The sequence below is a fragment of the Lichenostomus cassidix genome, chromosome 10 (genome assembly GCF_008360975.1).
Source record: "Lichenostomus cassidix isolate B80296 chromosome 10, HeHo_3.0, whole genome shotgun sequence".
NCBI classification, from domain to species: domain Eukaryota; kingdom Metazoa; phylum Chordata; class Aves; order Passeriformes; family Meliphagidae; genus Lichenostomus; species Lichenostomus cassidix.
Genome location: NC_139491.1, coordinates 273,106 through 297,980, shown reverse-complemented (window position 1 = coordinate 297,980; position 24,875 = coordinate 273,106). Strand labels below are relative to the sequence as shown.

The 24,875-nt window shown below is 62.3% G+C and overlaps 4 protein-coding genes across 8 annotated transcripts; all 4 read right to left on the bottom strand.

Annotated features, from left to right (window-relative positions):
* Window positions 1-14: 14 nt before the first annotated feature.
* Window positions 15-6,865, bottom strand: UNC45A (unc-45 myosin chaperone A). 2 transcript variants are annotated; one of them, XM_085070128.1, is made up of 20 exons: window positions 6,675-6,865; window positions 6,374-6,532; window positions 5,763-5,799; window positions 5,465-5,640; window positions 5,277-5,369; window positions 4,884-5,051; window positions 4,523-4,691; window positions 3,543-3,713; window positions 3,268-3,439; window positions 2,784-3,084; window positions 2,530-2,624; window positions 2,289-2,451; window positions 1,982-2,122; window positions 1,684-1,811; window positions 1,435-1,501; window positions 1,149-1,262; window positions 937-1,052; window positions 725-842; window positions 485-640; window positions 15-275 (listed from the first exon to the last, which is right to left on the bottom strand). In XM_085070128.1, exons 1-20 carry the CDS (start codon window positions 6,684-6,686, stop codon window positions 15-17), a joined length of 2,817 nt encoding a protein of 938 aa, XP_084926254.1. In that variant the 5' UTR covers window positions 6,687-6,865. The 2 variants fall into 2 exon arrangements, with proteins under 2 accessions (XP_084926254.1, XP_084926255.1); XM_085070129.1 differs by having other exon boundaries at window positions 2,289-2,430.
* A 183-nt stretch (window positions 6,866-7,048) lies between these two features.
* LOC146432474 (protein shisa-like-1) lies at window positions 7,049-9,214 on the bottom strand. Its single transcript, XM_085070139.1, has 4 exons — window positions 8,810-9,214; window positions 8,490-8,688; window positions 7,584-7,797; window positions 7,049-7,374 (listed from the first exon to the last, which is right to left on the bottom strand). Exons 2-4 carry the CDS (start codon window positions 8,554-8,556, stop codon window positions 7,155-7,157), a joined length of 501 nt encoding a protein of 166 aa, XP_084926265.1. The 5' UTR covers window positions 8,557-8,688; window positions 8,810-9,214; the 3' UTR covers window positions 7,049-7,154.
* Window positions 9,215-9,501: 287 nt separating this feature from the next.
* MAN2A2 (mannosidase alpha class 2A member 2) lies at window positions 9,502-18,019 on the bottom strand. Of its 3 annotated transcripts, none has more exons than XM_085070125.1 (24): window positions 17,883-18,019; window positions 17,388-17,542; window positions 16,952-17,206; window positions 16,701-16,845; window positions 16,426-16,597; window positions 15,698-15,825; window positions 15,396-15,569; window positions 14,921-15,107; window positions 14,660-14,837; window positions 14,319-14,521; window positions 13,886-14,068; window positions 13,578-13,692; window positions 13,348-13,415; window positions 13,017-13,182; window positions 12,540-12,770; window positions 12,326-12,454; window positions 12,120-12,234; window positions 11,895-12,028; window positions 11,646-11,787; window positions 11,334-11,467; window positions 10,972-11,049; window positions 10,483-10,677; window positions 10,282-10,392; window positions 9,502-10,122 (listed from the first exon to the last, which is right to left on the bottom strand). In XM_085070125.1, exons 2-24 carry the CDS (start codon window positions 17,517-17,519, stop codon window positions 9,970-9,972), a joined length of 3,528 nt encoding a protein of 1,175 aa, XP_084926251.1. In that variant the 5' UTR covers window positions 17,520-17,542; window positions 17,883-18,019; the 3' UTR covers window positions 9,502-9,969. The 3 variants fall into 3 exon arrangements, with proteins under 3 accessions (XP_084926251.1, XP_084926252.1, XP_084926253.1); XM_085070126.1 differs by having other exon boundaries at window positions 17,649-17,961; XM_085070127.1 differs by lacking the exon at window positions 10,972-11,049.
* A 450-nt stretch (window positions 18,020-18,469) lies between these two features.
* On the bottom strand, window positions 18,470-24,361 carry FES (FES proto-oncogene, tyrosine kinase). Of its 2 annotated transcripts, XM_085070132.1 has the most exons (19): window positions 24,275-24,361; window positions 23,334-23,581; window positions 23,065-23,238; window positions 22,900-22,996; window positions 22,352-22,535; window positions 22,082-22,219; window positions 21,852-21,971; window positions 21,653-21,775; window positions 21,399-21,585; window positions 21,237-21,314; window positions 20,802-21,011; window positions 20,584-20,706; window positions 20,326-20,379; window positions 20,056-20,174; window positions 19,764-19,858; window positions 19,548-19,671; window positions 19,279-19,436; window positions 18,960-19,082; window positions 18,470-18,816 (listed from the first exon to the last, which is right to left on the bottom strand). In XM_085070132.1, the coding sequence occupies exons 2-19, from the start codon at window positions 23,553-23,555 to the stop codon at window positions 18,674-18,676; spliced, it is 2,472 nt and encodes an 823-aa protein (XP_084926258.1). In that variant the 5' UTR covers window positions 23,556-23,581; window positions 24,275-24,361; the 3' UTR covers window positions 18,470-18,673. The 2 variants fall into 2 exon arrangements, with proteins under 2 accessions (XP_084926258.1, XP_084926256.1); XM_085070130.1 differs by having other exon boundaries at window positions 20,326-20,706.
* Window positions 24,362-24,875: the final 514 nt, after the last annotated feature.

Here is a 24,875-nt window from a genome sequence, read left to right as displayed (position 1 = left end):
AGCCCCGTGGGCCCTCAGGCCTGGCCAGGGTTGGGCTTGATGAGGCCATAAGCCACGGCCTGTGCAAGGCTCTCCTGGGCCACCTGGGCCACCCGCGCCTTGTCCTTATCCTTGGCAAGCACTGAGAGGATCTCCAGCATCTCACTGGCGATAAGCTGCTCAGCCACCTCCCGTGCAGCTGCCATCATGTTCATCACCACCACGGCACCACGGTGCTGCAGCTCGGCATTGGGGCTCAGCAGCAGAGCCTGCAGGATCTCCAGCCAGTGCACCGTCTGCAGGGGAGTGGGGCCAACATCACCACAGACCCTGAGAGAAGAGACCCAGCTCCCGCGCCACAGCCCCATTTCAGAGTCAGGCCAACGTCAGGACAGGCTGCCCTGTCTTCTGGGGCCAGAGCTCCAGATCACCCCAGGGAGGAAATATGGGACATGAGGTGCTGTCCCAGAGTCCCGGGTGCCCCCGGCCCACCCTGGGCACTCACCACCTGGGGAATCCGCTTGCAGATGGGGGGGTGCAGGGCAGTCAGCATGGCCAAAGTCCCTGAGGCTGCCCGCCGCAGTTTCTCATCCTCCTCCCCACTGTACAGGACCATCAGCTTCAGCCGGTCGCTGCCCTCAGCCAGGAAGAGCTCCTGCACCTGCACAGGAAGAAGAGGAGGGAATGAGTGGGGGTGTTGTGGTCTGGCAACCCAGCACAGACCCTAGCCCAGCCTGGTCTTCACCTCCTTGCTCATGGCCATATTGCACATGCATTCAGTTGCAGCCAGCCGGATCAGCTCGTGCTCTTCAAACATGTACCCCTCAATCATGGGCACAGCCCGCTCTTTCAGGATCTTTTGCCTGGGGGGGTGGGGGGGCACAGTGAGTGCTCCCTGCCAGGGGCAGCCTGCCAGGCCCAAGGGGACAGCCAGCCCCGCTCTTCCCCTATTCCTACCGCAGCCTCTCACTGATGCCAGCCAGGTTGGTCAAGGCCATCAGCCCCTCAAAGTTCTCCAAGCCTGTGCGCTGCAGGTGCAGGAGGCTGACCAGCGGCCGCACCACCTCGTAGATCTGTGGAGACAGCACACATGGGACCGAGTCAGTGCCCACTGCTGCTCCCACATGAGCCCTTGCTTGGCAGACCCAACCCCTAGCCCCAGCACTCACCCGCTCCCCAGGAAATGCCATCTCTGGGTTGGAGGTGATAGTGATCTTTGCTAGGGCTTGTGCTGCCTTGGTCTGCCCCACCTCAGTGCCCTCCAGGGACAGTGGGATCAGAGCCTGGGGGCAGAAACAGCAGCTCATCCTGCAGCCAAGGCCACAGCATCCGGAGCAGCCACAGCTTCCTACAGCCTCATGTACAAGGCAGCCAGTGCAGCCCCTGCTAAACCACAGATCCCCAGCACCCACTGGAGCAGTGTAGGGCAGCAGCACATGGGGTCCATGCCCTCACCTTGCCTCCTCCCTGCGCAACCACGCCACCCCGGTCCTCTGCCTCCTCCACCAGCGCCAGGAACACTCTAGGGACCAAGTGGGAGTAGTTGGAGCACTTGGACAGTCACAGTGGGCTCAGGCTGCACCAGACTCCTGGACATCCCCACTACTGTCCAGGAGATGGCCTTCACCACAGACATGTAAGTTCACCAGCAGGATGCTGGCAGCCTGGGAACCCAGCTCCCTCCTGTCCCCAGCATGCCCGCACCTGGAGATCAGCTCCCGACAGGAGTTGGTGAGCGCCGGGTTCTCGCTCTTCACCATGCAGGCCAGAGCCGACACCACGCCAGCCATCAGCAGCTTCCGCACCCGCCGCTTCACAAACTCTGGCTTGTCCTGTCCCACGAGCAAGGTCACACTTGGCTCAGGAGCACCAGCTGCCTGGTGAGGTGCCTGACCCCATCCATGTGGGCCTCAAGGACACCCTGTCCACACCTGGGAACCCAGGCTCTGTCCCACCCACCCACTCTCCTCCCAAGCACAGGCGTGAGGCGTGCCCTGCTCACCTTGGGGTGCTGCTCTGGGATGTGTTGCTTGGCATACTTGGCCAGCTCCAGCATCTGTGGATCTGGCTCCTCATGGTCATAGCTGTTGGTGCAGTTCACCAGTGTGGAGGCAACAGCATACAGCACACTCCTATCCTCAGACTGTGGCAACAACGGGCACCCGTCACACTCACAGCAGGGAGGAGTGGCCAGGACTGGAGCCCACCCAGCATCTTCCACACATCCCACGCCACAGCATGAGCCCCACACCCACCCCAGCACATTTCCCTGGTGCCAGGATGCCCACCCCACAGCTCTTGGTACACACCTTGGCCAACTGGAACATGGCCTGCATTGCTGCCTTGTCCTCCACAAACTCCTCCTTAACATCCGCATCAAAGGTGAGGTAGGCCAGGCCCTCTACAGCCCAGCGCCGCGTGCCTGCATCAATCGCCTCATTGCAGAGCCACCTGGGAGAGTGGTCCCTGAGCCTGGCTGTGGACAGCTCAGCTGCAGGGAGCACAGCCATGGGTTGCCTTGCCCAACCCTCCCACACCTGGCGCACTCACTTGCGGCACTGCTTGGCCAGCTTCATGGTGGATCCCTCAGCAAACTGCTTCATGCTAAAGTCAGTGCCTCCAGCAGATCCCAGCTTGCAGAGGCCCTGCAGCCGGGAACAGAGTGTGGGAGCAGGAATGGGCATAGGCACCCTGATGTGCCTCCTGGACCCCCAGCAGGGAGGGGCAGCACTGTGACTGGAGGTCCCACACCCACAGCCTACCCCAGGGCTCAGCCCCACCACACCCTGTCCCACCATGCTCACCACGAGTGCACGGATGCGGATGCTGTCCCTCTCGCTGTGCTTGTAGATCTCCTTGAGCAGGCTGACGCCATTGGCCGTGATGAAGGAGGCACGCTTGGCCTTGTCAGCCGCGTGGATCAGCGCCTCCACCGCTACCAGCTGGTGGGCCTCACAGACAGAGGCACAGAGGGACAGCACACTGTCCATGATCCCCTCCAGCTCTAACACCCTGTTTCCTGCATCTGAGGGACCCTGCAGCAGGCACGACACCGTCTGAATGGCCCGCAGCTTTCCCGGCAGCTCATGCCCCTCGAACCAGCTCCTTCAGGGAAAGACCACCAGAAAGGGTCAGGTTGATCCCACCTGCCTCTTCCTGCCCCATCTGCTGAACCTCCCCCACAGCAGTTCCCAGTGGGTCTGTAATCAGCTTTAGCACTGAGGGTGATAGGTGCTGCCAGGCTACAGGTGACAAAACCTCCATCACCCCCAGGACACTCTGGCTTACCTCACATAGTCCTCACACAGATGGTGGAAGTTTTCCCTCTCAGCATCGCACTTCAGGTCCTCATACAGTTTGCTCAGCAGAACAGAGGTGCTCATCCGGCTGTTCTCTGTCACAGGCAGGCTGCCCGAGCTGCCACACACTGTACTACCCACCTCCAGGATTTTCTTCAGGCCTGAGAAAGGTCAGACACCACAGTGAGGGGCACAGTTGAATGTGCAGAGCCAGGGCAGAGGGGCATGACGCCCCAGCAGGATGTTGCTGGCCATTCCACTCACCCTGGTCAATCACCCAGAGGCTCAGGCTGTTGTTGGTCTCCTTTGGCGATTTCCTGGGCACCACCTTGATGAGCAGGTTGAGGGCATTGTCACGGCCGTGCGCTGAGGCCCCTTCCAGCACTAGCAGCTCCAGAAGGTGCTTGATCAGCAGTTTCAGGTCCCTGGAGGAATCTTCCGAAAAAGACAGTGTCCAGCAGTCAGCACCCTCAGCATGACCTCACCCCTCTGTGGTACAGCTGGCAGAGATGTGTTGGTTTTGCTTGGCCCAGTTTTTGGTAGTGTGGGGGCCACAAAGATGATTCCTGTGAGAAGCTTCTGGAAGCTTTCACCATATCCAGCAGAGCCAATTTCTGATGGCTCTGAAGATGATGGACATGCCGCTGGCCAAGACTGGGCCAATTAGAGATATTGGTTACACCTCTGTGATAACGTATTTAAGAAGAAATCAAAACAATGGGTGCACACACTTCTTTCTAACCACAGAAGGAGGAGGAGGTGAGAACATGTGAGAGAAAGTAACATGGAAACACCAAGGTCAGTAGAAAAGGCAGGGGAGGAGGTGCTCCTGACTCCAGAGCCGAGAATCCTCTGCCAGCCATGGTGAGGACCATGGGGAAGCAGGTTGTCCCCCTGCAGCCCATGGGGTCCACGGGGCATGCAGAGATCAACCTACAACCAGGTGGATGCCTGGAGGAGGCTGTGGTCCAGTGGGAGTCCCAGTGGAGAGAGAGGCCTTGCTCCCAAGATGGAACAGCCTGGCCTTGGAGGTCTGCACCCCATGGACGAGGGACTCGTGGGTGCCTGGTGTTTGGCCAGGGTCAAACTATGACACATGACCACAAGCTTCTGCTTCTCCTGGACCAGAGCCCGGTTTTGCTGCAGGGAGCAGTGACATGGCAACAGCAAAAGAAACCATGAGATCTCTGCACCTACCTGGGATTCTCCCCCTTCAACAGCCAGCCAGGGCGGCCCACACTCACCCAACACCACCGCATCCTCCTTTCCGCGGAAGTCTTTCTGCAGTCCCTCCTTCAGGGACTCAAACATCACGTGCAGCAGGTTGCAGGCAGCCAGGGACACCTGCTCATGCTCCACACCCAGCACCGCAGAGAGACGGGGGGCCCCCAGTTCCTCCAAGATGGCCATGGTCTGCAGGTACAAGCATATCTGTCTTCTGGAGGCCTTGGGGAAGCCTTAGCATTTCCCAGCCCCTTATCAGGATGGCTCCCTCTCACAAGTTCAGGCCTGGCAGGTAACAGCTCAGAGCTCCCATCTGACACTTTGCAGCCTCCCCAGCACAGCCCTCCCCCGGGCCCAGCCCTGGGGTGTGGTGGGACCTACCCGAGAGCGGTGGCCGGAGCACAGCCCTACCAGCGTGCGCAGGGATGCCAGCATCAGATCAGCCTTGGCCGTGTCCAGCAGCTGCATCAGCAGCCGCACACCATCACTCTGGAAGATTTTCTCTGCTCCAGCCTCTTCTCGTGCCAGCACTATCAGGTTCTGCGCAGCCTGGAGAAGGAGAGTTTGGTCTGGGTCACAGCAGCACATAGTGCACAGGGAACTGCTGGCAGCTGCAAGCACCCACCTTCCACCCCTGCCTGGGGGAGCATTCTGTGGCGGGGCAAGCCCAGCCTGGCCAGGCATCACCACTCAGCCATTACTGGCCTGGGAGCACCAATCCTCCCCTCCTCTCCTCCCAGCCACAGCCCTGCATCCTGCTCCCTCAGCTCAGACCTTCTGCTTCTTGTCCGCATCCTTTTCATCAAGATCCAGCAAGATCTGAAACATCTGCTCTACTTTCGAGTCTGTGCAGGACATAGTCTTCATCTGCAACAGAGCATAAAGTGTCTCAGTCCTCCCCACCTTCCCCAGCCACCCACAGCCACAGGGGGCCTGGCAGCCCCCGCTGCCCCTCCACCGACCTTCTCATGCATGCTGCTGCCCAGGGCACGCAGGGCCTCTTGGAAGGCCTTGTTCCTGGGCTCTAGACTCATGCATCGCTGCAGGTCACTGACAGCTTGGTCCAGACGGCCCAGCTGCTGAAGTGCCTGGCTGCGGCGGAACAGCGCCTTCACATCCCGGCCGTCGGCCTCAATGGCTGCACAAAGGGGGTCTATTGCAGAGCCCACAGCCTACCCCCACCTGCCCTGATGGGCAGTGCAGAGGCTGGTTCCCCACCCGCTGCCCCCTCACACACACACACACCCTCACTGACAGTACCTTTAGTCGCATCAGCCTCTGCCTTGGTGTAATCCTCCTGTGGAGAGAGAGGAGAAGGAAACGTGTGAGCGCTGCCCATGCAGCCTACATCCTTCACTTTGGGGACTGGGAACAGGATAGGAACAGCAAAACTGAAGACAGCAAGCCAGCCCGGTAGGACGCCTTGTCTTTCCCAGAACACAACCCTCAGAGGGTGTCCAGGGAGCCTAGAGGCTCTGATGCTTTTCAGGCACTTCTGGTCTACTCAAGCCCCTGAAGTTCCTTGTGTTTGCCCCTTATCCCAGGTAGAGATCCTGTGCGGGACACCAGAGACACTGTAACTGTTTGGGAACATCCCCAGGGTACACTCACAGCCCAGGCACAGCCAGGGGTGCCCTGGCCCACACAGCCCACCCAGAAGGTGGGGCAGCAGGGAACAGCAAGCAGAGACAGGGAGAAAATCGAGCAGAGACAACAGCTGCCATCAAGAGCATCCTGCCCAGGGACTATCAGAGCCCCCAGCGCAGAGATCACCTGGCCAAGTCAGACAGGCCAGGGCGGGCGGCAGTGAAACCCCAGCCAGCCGGGCAGGTTCCTGCAGGGCCGTGGTGACGCACCCGCCCAGCGCTCACCAGCTTCAGGTAACACGCGGCCCGGTTGCGGTGCAGAACGGCGCGCTCCGACGCGGCGTCGCTCAGGCTGAGAGCCTCGGTATAGGCGGCGAGGGCGGCGCCGTGATCCCCCGCCTGGAACAGCGCGTTACCCCGCGCCCGAAGCTGCTCCGCCGTCACCTGCCGACGGGCACCGGCTGGGACACGGCCCTGGGCCCCGCACGGGCGGCTGCCCAGGGACGGACCCAGGATAGGGACCCTCGGGGACAAGGACCCCCGGAACAGGAACCCGCCCGTCCCGGTCCCGTCCGTCTCGGCTCACCGGCTCCTCCATCGCGCTGCACCCGTGACGTCACCGCCGATCGCCTGGGGAACCCGGACGCCACCGCCCCTGTCACGTGACAGGGCGAGCCCGGAGATGGGCGGGGCCGAGCCTGCAGCGCCGCCCCGCGGAGCGGCGGTACCGCTACCGACCACGTGCAACCTCGTGTGTGTCCCCGCGTGTCCCCGTCCCGTACACCCCCCCCGCGCCCCTCTCTACCTCGGGGTGCGAGTGTTTCCCCCCGTACAGCCCCCCGTGCTTCACCCCGGGGTGCAAGTATCCCCCCCCCGTGCATCCCACCCACGCCCCGCAGCACCCCAGAGTGCAAGTGTTCCCCAACGCGTGCGCTCCCCCGCGGTGCGAGTTCCCCCCCCCGTGCTGCACCCTGGGATGCGAGTGTCCCCCTTCCAAGTGTCCCGCTGTACCCCGCTGTGCAAGCGCCCCCCCGGGTACACCCCCTGCCCTGCCCGTGGCACCCCCTCAGCAGCCCTGCCCGGGGCGCATCCGTCTGGGGGCACCGTGAGAAGGCCGGGTGCCAGCCAGGTGCCCCCCCGAGGGTCCACAGGGCACGCGGCAGGCACGCGGCAGGAGGCGGCTGAGGTGGCAGCGTCGGGTCCGGTAGAAGTGGCAGAGGTCGATGGCCATAAGCAGGAGGACAAGGAGCCCGTAGAGCCCCACGAAGGGCAGGGCGAGCGGGTTCCTGCGGGGTGGGGCACCTCAGGAGGGGCCAGCAATGACGGCCCCACAGCACAGTGGTACTGGCCACCCAGGGCCCACTGTGGGCTCCAAAGGACACCACAGCCCCTGCCCCAGCGGCCTCAAGAAATCCCTGGGGATGTGCCAGGAGCCCCAAGGCCCCCCCCTTCCCACCCCATCCTCAGCAGCACACCGGTTTGCAGTCCTGCTCACCGGAGTAGATCGGGGCTGGCCAGGCTGGAGAAGTTGACTCCAGTGAGGGCTTCCAGAGCCAGTTGAGAGCAGCAGGACTTGAGAGCATCCAGGCTGGGCTGGCAACAGTATCGGTGGCCGGGGGGGTCCGTCAGCCGCGGGCAGTAGAAGCCGGGGTGGGTGTGGCCATCAGGGCCCACATAGCCCTCGCAGAGGTGCAGGTTCTGCACCAAGACTGCAGTGGGAAGCAGGGGCTTGGAGAGGGCTGAGAACAAGTCCCCACTGCGGGGACCACAGAAACTGTACGGTGCCTGTAAGACAGGCTGCCAGCTCCAGAAAGATGGTCCTTGTCGTGATGCTGCAGAGCAGAGCCCTCCCACTCCCAGCAGTGCTGAGCTGGTTTGGTCTGAGAGCTCACCAGCCCCAGGGGGGCTGGCTAACACCACACAGAGGGCCCCCACCTCAGCCCTCAGAGCAGGCTCCAGCCCACCAGGCAGCACCAGCAGAGCTCCCCCAGGTCACTGCGTTCTGGCAGCCATGGCCCCATGCATGCCATGACCTCCAGTGCTCACCATGGCCTCGGCAAGGAGAAACACGAGCAAGGAGGGTGATGGCGGCAGAGAGGAGGGGAAAGCCCCTGGGACATCAGGTTAGCCCCCATCCCCCACACTGAACTCCCTCCCTATTCCCCATCACCCCACAGGGACAGCACTTACACCCTACAGATGTGATGCAATGGGAGTAACCCCAGCACCACCATACCTGGACCACTATCCCCAGTATGGACTACCTCTCTCAGTGCAGACCACTGCCTCCCTGCACAGACCCCCCAACCTCCATTCTGGGCTGTCAGGGAGCAAGCCTCAAGGGACAAGGCCCCATGAGGGATGGGTTCAAAGGACAGGAGGGGCAGGAATGGAGCTGTACCTGTCCCAAGGATGCCGGGGAACAGAGCTGTGGTGAGGAGCAGCTGGAGCAGGAGCCCATCCAGCATCTTCCCGACCAACCCTGAGCAGATGCAGCTCTGGCTCCAGTGGAGGCAGAAACCACAGCCCCTCCTGCTCCCGCCTCCATCGTGGCCTCCACCAAGAGCTGCTCAGAGCCATTAGAGCCTCCTGCACTTGCTCTGTCCACAGGGACCGGGGCGGAGGCGGGAGCATCAGTAATGAGCTTCTGGGGCCAGGAGCAGGACAGCAAGCTCCTTCCCCAGCTTGATGCAAGGCATCAGCTGCCAGATCCAGGATCACATTTGGGCATCTGGTCCCATCCTGGGATCCTGGAGTTACAGCAAGGGCAGTGGACCAAGCCAGGGCACAGTGCAAGCGCCGCAAGGTGCTGAGTTTCCAGGAGCCAAGCCCATGGGATGTGGATGTGCTGGGGGTTGGGCAGGAATCATGGAATCACAGAATCATTTAGGTTGGAAAAGACCTGTAAGCTCATCGAGACCAACCCAACCAAGCCAGAGCTGAGGCAGCTCTCCCACCTCGTCCAGTCCTTCCCAATGCCCCCTCCCTGCTGGCATCCTTTGGTAGCAATTAGCCCCAGGGGGCCAGGAAGTGTGGCACTGTGGTTCCCACAGCAACCAGGAGGATGCCCTAGTGACATGGTGTAATTAGCTTGGCACTCAGCAGATGCAGCTCCAGCAGAGAGTGGACTGCTAAAGGCTCTGGAATTGGGGGAGGCACTCCCATGCTTCATCCAGGCATTGCTGCCCACACAGGGAACTGACTCTCATCCCCCTGGGTCCTGCCAGCACCAGGCATTGCTCGCCCCTGAGCACGACTGGGCCTGACCATCCCACCAGCCTCTCCCAGGTGCCTGGGGCGCCTGGTCAGATCTTCAAGTAGGCCTCCCTCTGCCTCGGAGTGCTGCCCTGTCTCCCCACAGCACACTGCTCCCCCTCACCTGAGTGAGAACCACAAACCACACACAGACCAGGGCCCTTGAAAAATCCTTGTGTTTCCTATGAGCTCCAGGCAAGCTCAGTCCCTAGTCCACAGCACCTCCTCGGGCAGCTGCCCAACACCACCAGTGCTCCTGACCTCCCCTTGCTGCCCTGCCTCTGCCCAAGCCGTTGGGGTGGCCACACTCCTGGGCAGCCTGTGAACATGACAGGGCAGCAGTGTCTGTCCCACCAGCAGCAGCAGAGCCCAGCCTGCTGCCCTCCCCAGCCATGCTCAGCCCATCTGGCACCGCATCTGGCAGCCTCTGTCCAGCCCTCCCACAGCAGTTCATTCAAAAATCTATCTGAGAACATGGAACTAATAAATTAGAAGGCGACAGGAGCAGCCTCTGCCAGTCCGGCCCCTCCTGCCCATGCCTGCCACAGTACTGCTGGCCCCACTCTACTGCTGTACTGGTACTGCTCCTGCGCTGTCCAGCCACTCCACTCCTCTCCCACTCGACACTACCCCAGGCGGACGCGGAACGTGGCGATTTCCATGGAGTCCAGGTGGATGTTGGTGCTGTTGGAGGCTGTGCCCAGTGGGTACATCAGTGTCAGAGAGGTAGGCTGCAGGGATCCCAGCTCCAGCCCCTGGAACAGGCCTCCCAGAGCCAGCTGGGGAGAGAAGAGAAAGAAGAGGGCAGGCCCAGGTGACGATGTGATGCCTGGGGGGCAGCACTATGCCCAGGACAGCCTGACACAAGCCATGCCAGCTATGCCAAGGTCCCAGCCTAGCTCTGACCCAGTAGGGGTGTGGGGGTAGCCTGGTCCCACCTTGCCCTGGCTAGTGGTGCAGTTAAAGCCCAGGTTCTTGGCCTCCAGGCTGCAGTCAAAGCCTTTGCGGTGCAGGATCAGTGCTGCCTCAGTTGATGGTAGCGAGTCATCCTGCAGGGAGCCGGAGTGTGAGGCACAACACTGGGGACAGCAGGGGCAAGACCACCACCAGAGTCCCACCACCCCTGGGCTGTAGCTCACCTCTCCCTGAAGCATCCGCAGGTTGAGGATGTGGAAGTCGCAGGGAAGGGTGGTGGCAAGGGGAACAAAGGAGCGCAGGGCTGGCAGGGCTGGCTTCTCTAGTGCCACTGGCATGACCAAAACCTCAGCATTCAGGTGCATGGAGGTGATGTGGCTCAGCAGGGAGGGGAAGCTGATGGGGCGCTCATCCTGCACCTGCCAAGGAGCACATGGGTCAGCATGGGCCCAGGAAGCCAGGGGACCAGGCAGAGCCTGGGCGAGTCCCACAGAACAGAACCCCCTCTCCAGCAGTGCCACGAGACCAGGCGCCTGCCAGCACAGGGCACACAGAGCTGCCCCTGCCCAGGCAGGACTCCCCTCCCCAGCGCCCAGAGAGGACCCCGGCTAGCTGATGGTCAGGCTACAGACCTGCTACAAGCCTGGCTAGACTAGTGGCTAACAGCTAATGCACAAGACAGGGAGAGACAGCAGGGCCAGGCCGGCCATTACCTCGGGGCTGCCAGTCCTGGTGCCAGGGAAGCTCAAGGCTTTAAACATGGAGATCAGTTTGGAAAAGAAGCTGGAGCTCTGAATGGGTGGCACAGCACATGCATAGAGGGCAGCGAGGGGATGGGACAAGAACACTGTGATTATGAGGGCAACATGGCTCCACAGGGACGACCCCACTGCATATCCCACTCTCCCCATGCCCCCTGCTCCAGGCCTATCCCTTCCCAGTGCCAGTGCAATGGGACAGGACGGAAGACGACACTCCATCCCATCACACGTGTGGCTTCCTGCAGATGCCTCCACCCTGCTCCATCCCAGGCAGGGCTGGGCTTGCCCGTCCTGCAGCCTCACAGCCAGGGCACCTTGTTGGCAGTGGAGCGGCGCTCCAGGAGGAGCCGGAACCGGTTGCAGGTACGCTTGTTGTCCTTCAGCCCCTGGCCCAGGCCTCGGTTGTCGTCCTGCATGAGACGCCGGTCCAGGATCACGTCCAGCTGGCCTGTGGAGAATGAGTCCCTGCACCCCAGGCTTTACCAGGCACCAGCCACCCCACACAGCACAGAGACAGCAGGACCAGGGCACCCTGCCTAGCCTGAAGCATCCTCCTCCCCTGCTTCCCCTAGGGAGAACAGCTCCAGCTTCACAGCAGGTCCCCAAGGCACAGCACCCCAGCTCACCGCTGCGGAGGCTGGAGACCCCCAGGGCCTGGGCTGTGAGCAGTGTCAGGCGGCTCTGCATGTCCTGGATGTAGGCCATGGCAGGCATGGGGTAGAAGTTGGCCTGCAGTGGCAGCTTCCGCTGGTACCTGCGGGGCTGGATCTGCCAAGGGACAGAGATCAGTGGCCAGAGGTGGCTCCCACAGTGCCTGGTGCCAGGGCACTGTCCCTCTGTGTGCAGCTGCTGTCCCTCCCCAGGGTGCTGCATACCTGGAAACCATTGAGATCCGTGAAGAAGGTGTCATCGCTCTCGATGTCAGTGCTGAAGCGCAGGGCCAGCTCCTTGTTGATGTGGTCACGAATGTCCACCAGGCAGGACACGTCCAGGGACAGTCCCTCCACTCCTGTGGGTAGGCAGTGAGGGGCTGAGTCCCACAGGCAGCATCACCCAGCTCCCTGGGCCAGTGACCCCCTGGCACAGCTTCAAGATCTCACCTGGCACATTGTACAGCCGCACCACGGTCTGGACGTGCTGGTAGTAGCTGGCAACCTCTGAGAAGAGGGGTCCCTCCATCACCCGCACCACTGGAGGTTCCTTAAGAACATAGGGCTGGGGGGAAGGATAGCTGCATTGAGGCCGCTGCCTGAGGACAGTCCTGCAGGCACAGCTGCCAGCTGGCTTCCAAGGGTGGACCCTGTACCTTGGCCTCGCCGTCAGGCAGAAAGAGATAGGCCCCACTTTTGTCCTTGGAGGTCCTGGTGCCGTAGACAAGGAACTCACTGCTTACCCTGTGCCCCTGCTCCTCCCCAGCTTGGCGCAGGCTCTGCAGGTTTGGGCGGGCAGAGCAGTAAGTGCATGAAGCAGTGCAATGTACCCCTCCCCTCCTCCACCCCACACCCTGCACTCACCTGCAGCAGGCCTGAGCGCCCCGAGAAGCAGGCCTGCAGGTGCTGGTTCTCCAGGCAGAAGTCATCAGCAGCAGCCGGGAAGATGTGCAGGGGCACAGCCTTGGGCTTGTGCACAGGCCGGTCCCGGCCATGCAGGTACAGGCGCGTGGAAGACCTTGGCGTGGCGTGGCCATCCAAGGACTTGTGCAGCTGCAACACACGCAGCCCCAGTGCAGGCAGGCGGGCCAGGACAGACACCTGCAGGCAGTGTGAAGACCTGAGCCAGTCCCCCGTGTCTGGGGGATGGCTGGGGGTCAGTGGGGCAAAGACCCTGCTCAGCACTGCAGGGCCTCTGCTGAGGGACATGTATGGGGACCTGTGGGTTTGACAGCTGTGGGATCTTGCGTTGTGGGGCAGGGACAGAGCAGGGCTGCTGGTGCGTCCTGGTAGTGTGTGGAATGAGAGGCTGGCACACACAGGCTGTGGGTGTGGGGCACTCCATACCTGGTAGACATCAGGCACCACATCAGTGGCAGAGCTCCAGGTGGCGCTGAGCTGGGAGGGCAGGGGCTGCCCTTCCTCAGAGAGCACATGCACGTGCGGGGAGTCCACCAGCACTGGCACCACGCTCAGGCGCTCCTGCTCCAGTGGGTTGAACACCACCAGGAACCTGTGGGGGGTAACACAGGGATGGCATCCCAGCCTCACAGCATCCCAGATGTCCCACGCCCCACACTACCTACAGATCCATTGCACCTACCCACAGCTTCACAGGTACTCCCTCACTGCCTCCCCACAGTCCCATAAGTCCCCAGAGCAAGGCAGGAGGCCCTACCGAGGCGAGATGTCCAGTTTGACCACTGTCCTCTCTGGGAGAGAGTCTTGGCTGGAGCGTGTCTCATCCTGGGGAGGAGCAGTAAAGAGTTGGGATATGCCCAAACCCCCTGTGAGCTGGGCCCAGGGACATGGGCACAAGCTGGGGCCCTTTTCCTGGCCCCTGCAGCATGGAGTTGTTCCAGAGGCATGGGGGTAACATGCCAGGGTGCAGGGGCTGGCACTGCTCACCATGCCAAGGAATGGTGCAGCAGGGTCGTGGTGGTACATGTCCTTGTCCCCCAGCACAAGGTAGTGTGCGGCATTGATGATGACGCGCTTGAGGTTGGTGAGAGAGTGGAGCAGCCTGGGGCAGAGGCAGAATGAGCCACCCGGGACCATCATCCCCATCTATCCCAGCATCCGCTCAACACCCTCCACCTCTCCGCATGAGAGGGAGGATCCCCCCACAGGATTCCCATACCTAGACACTCTCCCAGCCCTAAGCCCACCAGCCCCACTGAGACAGGCCCTGAGGGTGCCCTGGCCCCTACACGCACCGGACTCCATAGTCCACAGCCACAGCTTCCTTGGCGGTGCCAGCGATGGCATCATGGTGCTGGAAGAGGCCCAGGTTGCGGCGGGCATTGCTCAGCAGGGCGTAGTCAGAGAGCGGGTACCTGCCATCGGCACTGGCACGGCGGGCGTGGGCTAGTGCCAGGCTATACAGGATCTCTGCCCCCCTGTGCAAGGACAGGGTCACTGAGGGTCCCTGCCCCAGGGACAATGCTGGGCCAGCTGGCCTGGGGGGACTGGCAAAGGCACACACTGCCCTGGGGCTGGGTGAGAGTTTGGTACTGCCTGTGCCAGCCCAGTGCATTGGTGGCTGGCACAGACCAGGGGCTGTGGGGCTCCTGGGTACTGCCCAGCCACCCCTCACCCATGCCCCCCACATGCCCCCCATGCCCCGTGGCCCAGCCCACTGCCCCTCACCGGAGGTGGGACTCCAGCACCCGGTCCAGGCTCTTGTAGAATGGCCGGGAGGTGAAGTATCCTGTCCAGTAGTGATCCTCCCGGTCCGCATAGGAGAAGAAATCCCCAGTCAGAACCGGGAACCCAGGTGGCCTCATCCCCGGCACGATGCCCACTTTCTTGTACAGGGCATCAAAGTAGTCGGAGAGCGTCCCAAACTGTGCCTGCAAGACAGCACATACAGACCTGAGCTGGGGCTCCCACACTGGGGGTTCCTATCACCCCTTCCAGCACTGTTCATCCCTCCAACTGCACTGCAGTGGCCTCCAGCTGCCCCCAGCCCCACAGAACTTTCCACATACCTGGACATGGAGGTCAGGCCGGGAGTTGAGAAAGTCAAAGATGCGCTGGTAGTTGAGGAATTGGGCGTCCCACTCCTGTGGCTTGTCATAGCGGAAGTCATCTCCCAGGGGCACCAGCAGCACTTTGCTGCGGTACAGCTTGGACTTCTTGCGGTACTGGTCCAGCAGCAGCTGGGCTCTGTGTGGGGGCCAGGACATGAGGCTGGCCCCTGATGGGCCACAGGGCTAGCAGTTGCATGTCCCTGCCCCTGCCGCACTCACCGCTCTGCCACATTTGCATCGGTGATGGCGCGGGGAGGCACCTTCCAGGGGCAATTGATGCGGCCTCCAGGCAAGCGCTTGAAGTCAAACTGGCAGCAGATCTTGGGATCTGGGCCACAGGTGTGGGGCACGTCATAGCTGTAGAAAGGCATCATGTGGCAGAAGATGTCGGTGCTGGCATCTGGATCTGTGGGACCAAGGACAGGTGAGCACCAGCAATGGCTCTCCCCCCTGAGCAGGGGGGCCCAAGGACAGCTGTCCGACAGAGCAGAGCTGGGAGCTCAGAGGTCACAGCAGCCTCCCACAGTGTGTTGCTGGGCATGGGGAGTGGGGAGTCACCCTGGGGCTGTGCCAAAGGGCAGACATCACCTCCCAGTGCTCTGCTCATCTGCACAGAAAAGCAGCTGGTAGGCATTCTCTGCTGCCACCTGCCCCACAGGGTCCCCTCTACAGTCCCGTCCCAGCAGCCCCTCACCCCATGTCTGTCTCCACATGAACTCCAGGTTCTGGGTGGCAGCAAAGTGCTTCTTGATAGCATAGTGCACACGCTGGATGAGCATGGCTGTCAGGTTGGAGCGCTTCAGCAGGTAGGGCATGGTGGAGCTGTACCCAAAGGGGTCTACAGCCCAGCCTGACCGCGGTGTCACACCTGGGGGCACAGAGATCTGTCAGCCCCGTGCTGGGCTGGCAGCACCTCCTGTGAGGAGGGTCTTGTCAGGGCCAGCATGCCTGCAGCACATCAGGCAGGCCCCTAGCCAGCATCTGCCCTGCTCTCACCAATGTTCTTCTCCAGCCACTGGTGCCCCTCAATCAGCTGATCAATCATGGCAAAGTAGTGGGAATTAGCCTCGTCAGCCATCACCCAGCCGCCTGTCACCATCTCCAACTGCCCATTGCCCACCAGCCTGTGAGGGGGACACCCGAGATGTGTCAGAGCCCTGCACAAGCCACGTGTCTGTGGCAGAGTCCCCCCTGCCCTGAGCCACTTACAGCCTACCTGCAGCCCCCACAGCCACCGCTGCCATTCCCCCCTTGTCATGCTGTCCCCACAGAGAGAGTCATCCCTCCACAGCCCAAGCCAGCCAGAGTCCATTCCCTCACAGGACAACACCCTCCACTGTGTCCTCCATCCCCAATGCTCTCAGGGCAGGGGTCAGACAAGGGGGCCCTGTCTAACCATACAATCCTGCTCTCCAGGTCTCCCACCCTTCCATGGTGCCCTGGGCCTTGCACACAAGTTTCCAAGCCCCATGAGCACAGGGAATGGTCCAGGGCAAGATCTGTCTCCCCCACCTCTCACCCTACTCAGCAGTGGCTCTGACATCTGATGGCAGTGGGAGACTTCTGGCAGTTCCAGAGCACCCCATGATGTGCAGCGCAGGGCCCACAGCCACTGCACTGCAGCCGAGGCAACCTTCCAGTCCCAGGGCCCTTCCCTCACACACCCCATGCTCTCAGCCTGCCTGGGAGCTAGGTGGGCAGTGGGGCCAGGTGGGCAGCCCTACCGGCGCACAGCAGCCCGCTTCTGGGCACTGATGTTGTCCCACCACTTGGAAAAAAAGGAGATCTCGGACCAGATGAAGCGGCGGCGTGGGTCCTCCTGCATCTTCAGCACCATACTGTTGAGGATGTGCTGTGTCTGGTCGTAGTAGTATTTGTCGAAGGTCTTGATCCAGCCTAGCAGCACAGGTAGGGGTCACTGTGGGGGGCCCAGCCCTTCCCTGCCAGCACTGCAGGGTAGCAGGGGCTGGGCCAACCCTACCACTCCCCTGCTTCTCACCAGGGTCATTGTGGGAGTGTGGCACCACAAACACCTGCAGAGGCTCTGTGTCCCACTCGTTGGGCTCATAGGTGATGTCGAAGCCCTGCTTCCAGACACCACCATCCTGGTTGTCAAAGGGAAGCAGGGAATACACAGCCAGCATCTGTAGGTAGGAGACAGGGCTGAGAGACCCCCAAAAGAGTAGAGCCAGGCTCCCACAGGTGTCCAGGTATAGACCACTCACACTAGTAGAGCCACCAGTCCCTCACCTGCAGGTCTGGGCTCTGTCCCTTGCCCCCCAGAGCAAACTGGCAGTCTTGTGGGGACACGGAGAGAAAACTTGGGCGACTCTCAGGAGGCAGCACCCAGGAGCCATTCGGGGGGTGATTGGGCAATGCTGGCTGCCCCTCTGCATGGGCTGTCAGCTCCAGCACCGAGTCCTTGATGTGGCTGATGATCTCATGGTTCTCCTCCAGCAGCTGCTCCAGCTGTTCAATCCGGTTCTGTAGCACCGAGATCTGGCTCTGGGGACACAGAGGCCACAGCAAGGGGCAGAAAGTCACCCACAGCTGTGGGGAGCCAGCCCTGGCCCTGGCAGCTTAAAGGCCAGAAGCCAGGGCTGGCTCCCCATGAATTTCCTTGGCTGAATGTCCCTGTTTGCCATCCCAGGACCCCTCTCACTCACCCCAGACCCTCCAAACTCACCCTGGGGAAGTTGCCCCCGCTCTGGTGTCGTGCAGGGTCGTGTTGTACCCGGTCCAGCATCAAGTAGAGGGAGAAGACGGCCACACAGAAGATGGCAGCTCCACACACTGTCACCTGCTTTTTCAGCTTCATCCCGGAGGGATGCAAAGACTCACCTGTGTCGGGATACGGCGAGAGCGTCAGACAGGGTCCAGGTCGGACAGCGCAGCCCCTCACCGCGGCCTGCCGCCTCCTCCTCCAAGAGCCCTCACCGCGTCCTACTTGGCTTAATCCGGTGCTGGATATTTATAGCTGCTGATGGGGCTGGGGCCGGGGCCGGAGCCGGGGCCGGGGGCCGCGCCCGGGACAGGACAGGACAGGCCGCGCGGCCCCGCAGAGCTGGGCAGCGCCCGGGGCCGCCGCGCTGAGGCCCCGCGGTGACGGGCCGGGGCCGGGAACGGGACGGGGGCGGCTGGGCCAGCGCCGACGGCGATACCACAGCCACTCCGCTCTTACCCCGGGTGGCTCCGCGGCCCGGCCAGGCTCCTCACATCGTCCGCCCGGGCCCGCCGGGATGGGCCAGGCCAGGCCCCGCCCACCGCTCCGCCCGCCCGGGCGCGGCCCCGGAGGAGGCGGCACTGAAGCGACCGCGACACGCCACCCTCAGGGCCGGGACACCCCTCTCCGGGGCCGGGCTGGGCACCCCGTAGCGCCGGGGATTGGCCCGGCCGGGACACCCGCACAGCCCCGCGAACGGGCCCGGCCACCCCCCGAACCCCGGAGCCGAGTCGAGATTGCCGGTGGCCCATCTCGGTACCCTGTCCCAGTGTGCCCCATCCGGTTGTCCCATCCCGGTACGCTGTCCTAGATCCCTGTCCCGGTGTCCTGTCCCAGTAGGGACTGCATGCCAGTTCCCTATCTAAATGCACCCCGTCCTGCTGCCCCATCCTAGTGCTTCATCTTGGTACCCTATCCCGGCGCACCGTGTCCCGGTGTGCCCTGTCACAGTGTCCTGTCATGGTGCATCATTACAGTGCCCCATCCCAGTGCCCCGTCCCAGTGCCCCATCCCAGTGCCCCGTCCCAGCACAGTGCAAGTCTGTGTCCCCTTGAGCTGCAGAGCTCAAGTGTTTATTGTGCACGATGAAGTGGGGCAGGAGCCTTGGGGCATGCAGGAGCCCCTGCCCTGGGGCTGGGAAAGGGGCACAAGCACCCACAGCCACCCCGCAGCATCCGCCGCCCAGACAGGGCTCTGCTGTGCCCCCAGGTGTTGCCATGGGATGGATCCAGGACCCCTGGTGCTCCCTGTCACCGGTGCCTCTTGCGGATGGCAATGAGGTCCTGGTGGATGGAGCTGAAGCTGGGCCGCTTGCAGGGGTCATACTCCCAGCAGCGCTGCATCAGCTGATACACCTCCTCAGGGCACTGCTCGGGGGGATCCAGCCGCACACCTGGGGCAACAGGGATGGGAACATGGTAGCTTGGATCTCCGGCCCCTCCCACCCCATAACCCCATCCTACAGACACAGCTCCACAGTGCTGGACCCACAGGTCACGGTGGCCCTCAGGAGCCAGCCCCAGCTGTATCCCCTACCCTGCTCCACTGCCTCCCGTGTCTGCTGGTTGCTGAGATTGGCATAGGGGACAGCACCCAGGCTGAAGGCTTCCCACAGCAGGATCCCAAAGCTCCAGACATCGCTCTCTGAGCTGTATCGGCCTGGGGACATGGGGCAGGATGGATGTTGTTGGCAGGGGACACCCATACCCAGCTGTGCCCATGCTCCTGAGGGCTGAGGTGCTCTGGGTCTCTGCCTCCCTCCCCAGGACCAGGTGTGTGGGAGTGGGACAGTGCCAGACTCCTGGCTCCCAGTTGAGCTGCGGGGTGCCAGGCCATGCCCAGCTCCATCCTGTACCATAATTGAGTGCTTCAGGGGCTGTCCACTTGACAGGAATTTGCTTCATCCCCCCTGTGGAGGCATAGATGCCATCCTCCTCCTCCCGTGACATCCCGAAATCACTGATCTTCAAGGTGTTCCTCTCCGTCACCAGGCAGTTGCGGGCAGCCAGGTCCCTAGGATAGCCCCAAGCAATCAGCCGTGTGCCCAGCTGCCCCTGGGACTCCGCCTGGCATGGGATGGGGCGGTGAGGGTTCCAGGGCTCTCCTTGCCCTGCCAGGGCCCACCTGTGGATGCAGTGCTTGCTCTCCAGGTACTCCATGCCAGCGGCAGCATTCTCCGTCATCTTGACCAGCTCCTTCACCCGGAGGTGGGACCCCTCACTGCGCAGGAAGGTCAGGAAGTCGCCCCCTGTGCCCAGATTGCAGAGCTGGTGGGTGCCCAGGCACAGCTGGTGAGCTCACCCATACGTGCGTGGGGCCTGCGGGAATGGGGCTGCTCACCCTGCACCAGCTCCATGACAATGTAAATGGGCTGTTTCTGCGTGCAGACGCCGATGAGCCGCACAATGTTTGGGTGCCTATACTGTTTGAGAATCCTGTGGGGACAAGGATGGGCACTGTGAATGTATGGGGACCCGGCTGGCCCTGGCACAAGCCACCTGATGCCATCCCCAGGGTGCTCAGCCCAGCCAGCCTGGGAACACAGCCCTCAGCAGGAGGGTGCTGCAGTCTCAGAAGTGTCAAATAGCTGAATGGACAGATGTGACAGGACAAGCACAACGGCCACACAGACCTGGCTTCCTGCAGGAACTTGGCCTTGAGCTCAGGAGGAAGGGTTTCCCGGCAGGATTTCACAGCAACAGGAGTGTTGTCAGCACGCAGGCGGCCGCTGAACACCTCCCCAAAATTACCCTTCCGAGACACAGGTGCACCGGGTTCAGCTCACCATGTGGCCCAAGGCAACACCTGTCCTCCTGCAGACTCTGTGGGGATAGTCCTGGCCATCCGCAGACCCCCTGGTACAGCCCTGCCCTCCCGCAGACCCCACAGCACCCCATCTCACCCGGCCAATGCGTTCCCCCAGAAGCACGTCCTCATGGTTGAGCACCCATTTGTCCTGTAGCAAGCAGACACCAGTGAGCTGTCCTCTGGCCCACATACCCCTGCAGCCCCCTCGCAGGCAGAGCCCCTGGTCTAAGTCCCCCTGTCTAGCTGGAGAAACACGTCTGTGGCTCTCAGCCCAGCCGTTGACAGGAGAAAGGGCTGGGCAGATTTGCCCCTGCACACAGGGCCCCATCACCCACCCCACTGCCTGTGTCACCTTGGGCACAGCCCTGGCCAGGACAACGCCGCTCTTGCGGGTGATGGGCTGTTGGCTCTGCAGGAGGTGCTGGATGAGCAGTGGAATGGTGGGGAAGCTGTCACCCTCCAGCCGAAACATGTTCTGCAGGGAGTGGGGCCGAGGGGTTGTGATGGGCAGGAACCTCTACCTGCCAATGCAAGGCCACCCCAGCTGCCCCCATGCTCGTGGTCACTCACATTGACAGCTTGGATAATGAAGTGCCGGGGCTGCCCATCCCAGAGCACACTGAGCACGTACTCCTGCTTGCCCTGGCTCTCCCGCACCAGGAAGTCCCCACTGCAGGTTAGCAGCTCCTGTACCTCCGAACGTGGGATGGCCCCATGGTACCAGACCTGCTGGCACAGCGGCTTCTGCACGTCTGGGATTAGGGGCACAGGGGGCGGCAGCTGGAAGGAGACAAGGTGAGTCCAACCATGCACACTCCTGAGTTGTGCCAGAGGTGGGGCAACAGTGTCTGGAAGCTGTGCCCTGGGCACGTGGGAGCAGAATCTGGAGCTGCTGAAGGGCGGGGGGAGGGGGCAGAGCGTGGCTGTGTGGCCAGAGGGGAGAGGGCAGGCTCAGCAAGGCAGCTGGGTGGAGAGCAGGGTGGCTGGAGGTACCCAGGGACTCACGGAATACTTAGGGCTGAAGATGCCCGTGATGTGGTTCTTGAGGGTCTCCAGTGCACTGGCCCCACTTCGCTCCTGCTCCTGGAAGGAGGGATGGGCTGTACACCAGCTGGGGGGGATCCCACCCCTGCAGCTTCCAGAGCACGGGAGGCAGGACTGACTCACTGTGGAGGAGATGGACCGCCGATCCTCCGTCAGAGGCAGGGCGGGCAGGGGATCCCTGACCCCCAGCTCTGCCAGCTTCCTGGCCAGCAGGTCCCGCTGCGCCCGCAGCTTGGCCTGGGCACAGAGGCAGCCCTCGAGTTGCTGCTGTGCCTCATACAGCCCCTGCCGCCTGCCCAACAGGTGCACCCTGGGGAGGGGATAGGTTGGTCATCACCTGCTGCCCCAGCCCCTCACCCCCCTCTGCCACACCTCACCGCTCCCCGGGGCTCCGGCCCTGCTCCTCATCCTGGATCTCTGCCTTCAGCTCCTGCATCTGCTGCTCTTTGATACTCACAGCCTCCGTGGCGGCCACCAACTCCTCCTCAACCGATGTCAGGCTGTGAGAGACATGTGCCAGCAGAGGGTTGAGCCCCTGCCCCTCACGTGGCCCTGCCCATGGCTGGTCCCACTCACCAGTGCTGGACACTCTCAAGGGTCAGCTCATTCAGCTGCAGCTCCCCTGGCACCAGGCTCTCTGTGTCCTCCAGCAGGCTCTCATCGAAGGACACCGTTGGTGGCACCTCAGAGTCATACCTGTGGGCACCCAGCACAGCTCTGCTTCCACTTGCCTCATGCCAGCCACTGCCACCCATGGGCAGCAGGTCTGTGCTCAGCAGAGAGGCTGTGATGGGATGAAGCCATACCGGTGGTTCTGGATGAAGCTTCTGTACTCAGTGGCAGGGTCAATGGCCTGGATCGCACTGGCAATCTCCTGATGCATGGCCAATATATCCTCCTGTACCAGGCTGCTGATGCTGCAGTACTCCCTGAGGATCTCCTTTCTGTGGGAGCACTGCTGGTTCTGGGGGGCCACGGGGGTGCCCAAGGGTTGGCAGTGGGGTGCAGGGCTGGCAGTGGGGAACAGGATGAGCAGTGGGGCACGGGCTGGGCAACAGGGCAGGCAGGGCTCTTACAGGATGAGGACCATCTCCTGCTGCAGACTGTAGAGGGACTGATGCAGGCTGGGCAGCACACGCTGGTAGTGGTGCTGGTGGTGCAAAGCAGCCGCCTGCACAGCCAGCACATACTGGTTGTGCAGGGCATAGAGCTTCCATAGGCTGCGCACATACTTCTCCTTCGCCTTGTCCCGCTCCTTGTCTGTGGAGAAAGGCTGTGGGAAACCCCAACTGCCAGCACATCACCTGTCTCAGGGGCACGGGTCAGGGGGTCAGGGGGTGAGGGCTGGGAGAGGGTCCCAGGGCAGACAGGGGGAGCAACCCTGGGGCAGTTACACTGTGATACAGGGAGGCTCTTGACCCACAGCGTGGTGTCCCAAGGCCCCCAGACTTTTGCCTGGCTTCTTGGGGGCCCAGATGGGCTCTCCTCTATGCTGCCCACCCCCCAGAATCCCCACCCTCTCCAGGCTGGGCTGTAGTTTCCACAGAGTGTGGAGCGCTCCAGCCATCCTTGACCCATGAGGGAAGCTGGGAGGGCACGCAGGGGACAGGGGCCAGGCTGGCACCTTTGCTGGCCTCCTGGTACTTGCGCTTGGCCTGGGCACTGTCACGTGCCAGGCTGCGGTACTGCGCCTTCAGCTTCTCCATCTCCTGCTGTGTCGTCTGGGGAGGGACATGGTCAGTGAGAGGGTCCAGCACATTCTCTTGTTCCCCTGCTGGCTCCAACATACCCGGCTGTACTCCTGGCTGAGCTGTTGCCACTGCTCACTGAAGGCCTTGCGCAGCTGCTGTTTGTCACGGATGAGAAGGCTCATCTTGGCCAGTGGCCCCGCTACCAGCTCCTCCGCATGCCGCCGCAGGATCTGGCTCAGTGTCTCAGTCCGGCTCACCAGCACCCACCAGGACTGCAAGAAAGGGAGTCAGGGATGGCACGGGAATGGCATCCTCCAGCCCCACAGTGGGCTCTCCAGGGCACAGTCCTACTCCGGGGCATCCTTACCTTCTCAATCTGACCACCATGGTCACTGCAGAGCTGCCCAGTGCCCTCCTGCTTTTCCAGCTGGGAGAGCATGTGGTGCAGCATCCCTGCATACTCCCGGTCGCTCTTGGCCCGCTGTGACATCCATTTCTTCATCAGCTCGAGGAGGCGCAACTCCCTGTCCTGCAGCCGCAGCAGTGCGCTGTGCCCCTGTGGGCACCACAGCTCCGGCCCAAAGCCCATGGCACCACAGTCCAGCCAGAGGAAGTCTGCAGGGCACCAGGACAGCCTGAGCCATGGCTGCTGCCCTGCACTGCCTATACCAGTGCATTTCACACCCTCCTGCCCCATCACTCAGTCTGCACAGCAGAGATGACCCTCTCTACCCCCTGCAAACAGCTCTGCAAAGTGCATTCAAAGCAGCAGGATGAGTGCTCCAAGCCCTGTGGGAGCTGGGGCCTGTGGGGATGGCTCTGGGAAGGAGGAAGTGTGGGATCATACACAGCAGTGTAACCTCTGCTGTGCACAGGGCTGCCATGCCCCCCAGTCCACATCAGGCAGCGGCCCCTCCACTCTGGCAGCTCCATCCCTGTCCTGCCCATTGGCACTGTCACCCCTGTGCCCACAGTGTGGGAGCTCCCAGGGGCCAGGGCACTGGTGGGAAGCCAGCAGGAGCAGAAGAGGGTGCTGAGCCCTGGAGAAAGGTGCTGAACCTGGACACATCCCAGCACACAGGACTCCAGCAAGGCCACTGGGAGCCAAACTCATCCCAGTGGCAGTCCAGGGTACCCTGCCCTGAAGCAAGAGTGCAGCAGGAGCAGGAGAGTGTTGGGGCGCCCTCCCTGTACAGGGCAGGATGTCTCTCAGCACAGCCCTTGACCTCACCAAGACCCACCCCAGCCCTACAAAGGAGTCCCCTGTCTCTGCCAGTACCCCACCAGGCCACAGTCCCTCCAACCTACGTCTGTTGCGAGGTCTTCGTTGTGAGGCTGCTGCTGGCGTCCTTCTGGGGCTGGGACTGGTGTGGTCTAGACCCGGTGCAGCTCTGGCTCCTGGGGAGGAACAGGAAACCCAGCGCTGACCATACAGCCATTGCGAGATTTCCTGTGCTTCCTCCCCTCCCTGCCAGTCCGGGCGCCAGCAGCCGACGCCGGCACACAGCTCTGCTGCAGCTGGGCAGCTCCCAGTGCCACCACCCCTCCCAGCTGTCTCCCACCACGGCCTGGCACCACCAGGTCCAGCCCTGTGTACCTAGGACTCCTCTGCTCCTGTAGAGCCTCCACTCAGCACCAGTCCCCACAGCAAAGCCCTTTCAGCTGTGCCTGGTCCTGCCTGACTCCCAGCCCTGCTCCATGCCCCTGTGTTTCCAAGAGACTGCAGGGCCTCGGGGGTCCTGAGGATTCTGTGCAGCCCCACTGATGGGTGGCCACCCTGTCACCATCCTCAAGCCTGGCCCTTGTGACTGTGAAAGGCTGCAGGACAGAGCACTCACTGCACGGGCACCCCCAGTGCCATGCCCCAGCCCTTGCTGCCAGCCTGCATCCACATAGCTAGGACCACACT

Excerpts from the sequence above, each read along its gene's own strand:
- MAN2A2 (XM_085070125.1), bottom strand. The coding sequence starts at position 17,519 with ATGAAGCTGAAAAAGCAGGTGACAGTGTGTGGAGCTGCCATCTTCTGT. Across the intron at positions 14,069-14,318 it reads GTGCTGGAGTCCCACCTCCG|GGGGGCAGAGATCCTGTATA; the intron begins GTGAGGGGCAGT and ends GTCCTTGCACAG. Across the intron at positions 13,416-13,577 it reads CTGCACCATTCCTTGGCATG|GATGAGACACGCTCCAGCCA; the intron begins GTGAGCAGTGCC and ends GCTCCTCCCCAG.
- LOC146432474 (XM_085070139.1), bottom strand. The coding sequence starts at position 8,556 with ATGCTGGATGGGCTCCTGCTCCAGCTGCTCCTCACCACAGCTCTGTTC. Across the intron at positions 7,798-8,489 it reads CCCCGGCATCCTTGGGACAG|TCTTGGTGCAGAACCTGCAC; the intron begins GTACAGCTCCAT and ends TTCCCACTGCAG. Across the intron at positions 7,375-7,583 it reads GCCAGCCCCGATCTACTCCG|GAACCCGCTCGCCCTGCCCT; the intron begins GTGAGCAGGACT and ends CCCACCCCGCAG.
- UNC45A (XM_085070128.1), bottom strand. Across the intron at positions 2,625-2,783 it reads TCCGCATCCGTGCACTCGTG|GGCCTCTGCAAGCTGGGATC; the intron begins GTGAGCATGGTG and ends TCCCGGCTGCAG. Across the intron at positions 1,263-1,434 it reads TTGCGCAGGGAGGAGGCAAG|GCTCTGATCCCACTGTCCCT; the intron begins GTGAGGGCATGG and ends TTCTGCCCCCAG.
- FES (XM_085070130.1), bottom strand. The coding sequence starts at position 23,555 with ATGGGCTTTGGGCCGGAGCTGTGGTGCCCACAGGGGCACAGCGCACTG. Across the intron at positions 20,707-20,801 it reads TCATTATCCAAGCTGTCAAT|AACATGTTTCGGCTGGAGGG; the intron begins GTGAGTGACCAC and ends CACTCCCTGCAG. Across the intron at positions 19,437-19,547 it reads AGCAAGCACTGCATCCACAG|GGACCTGGCTGCCCGCAACT; the intron begins GTGGGCCCTGGC and ends GGGCTATCCTAG.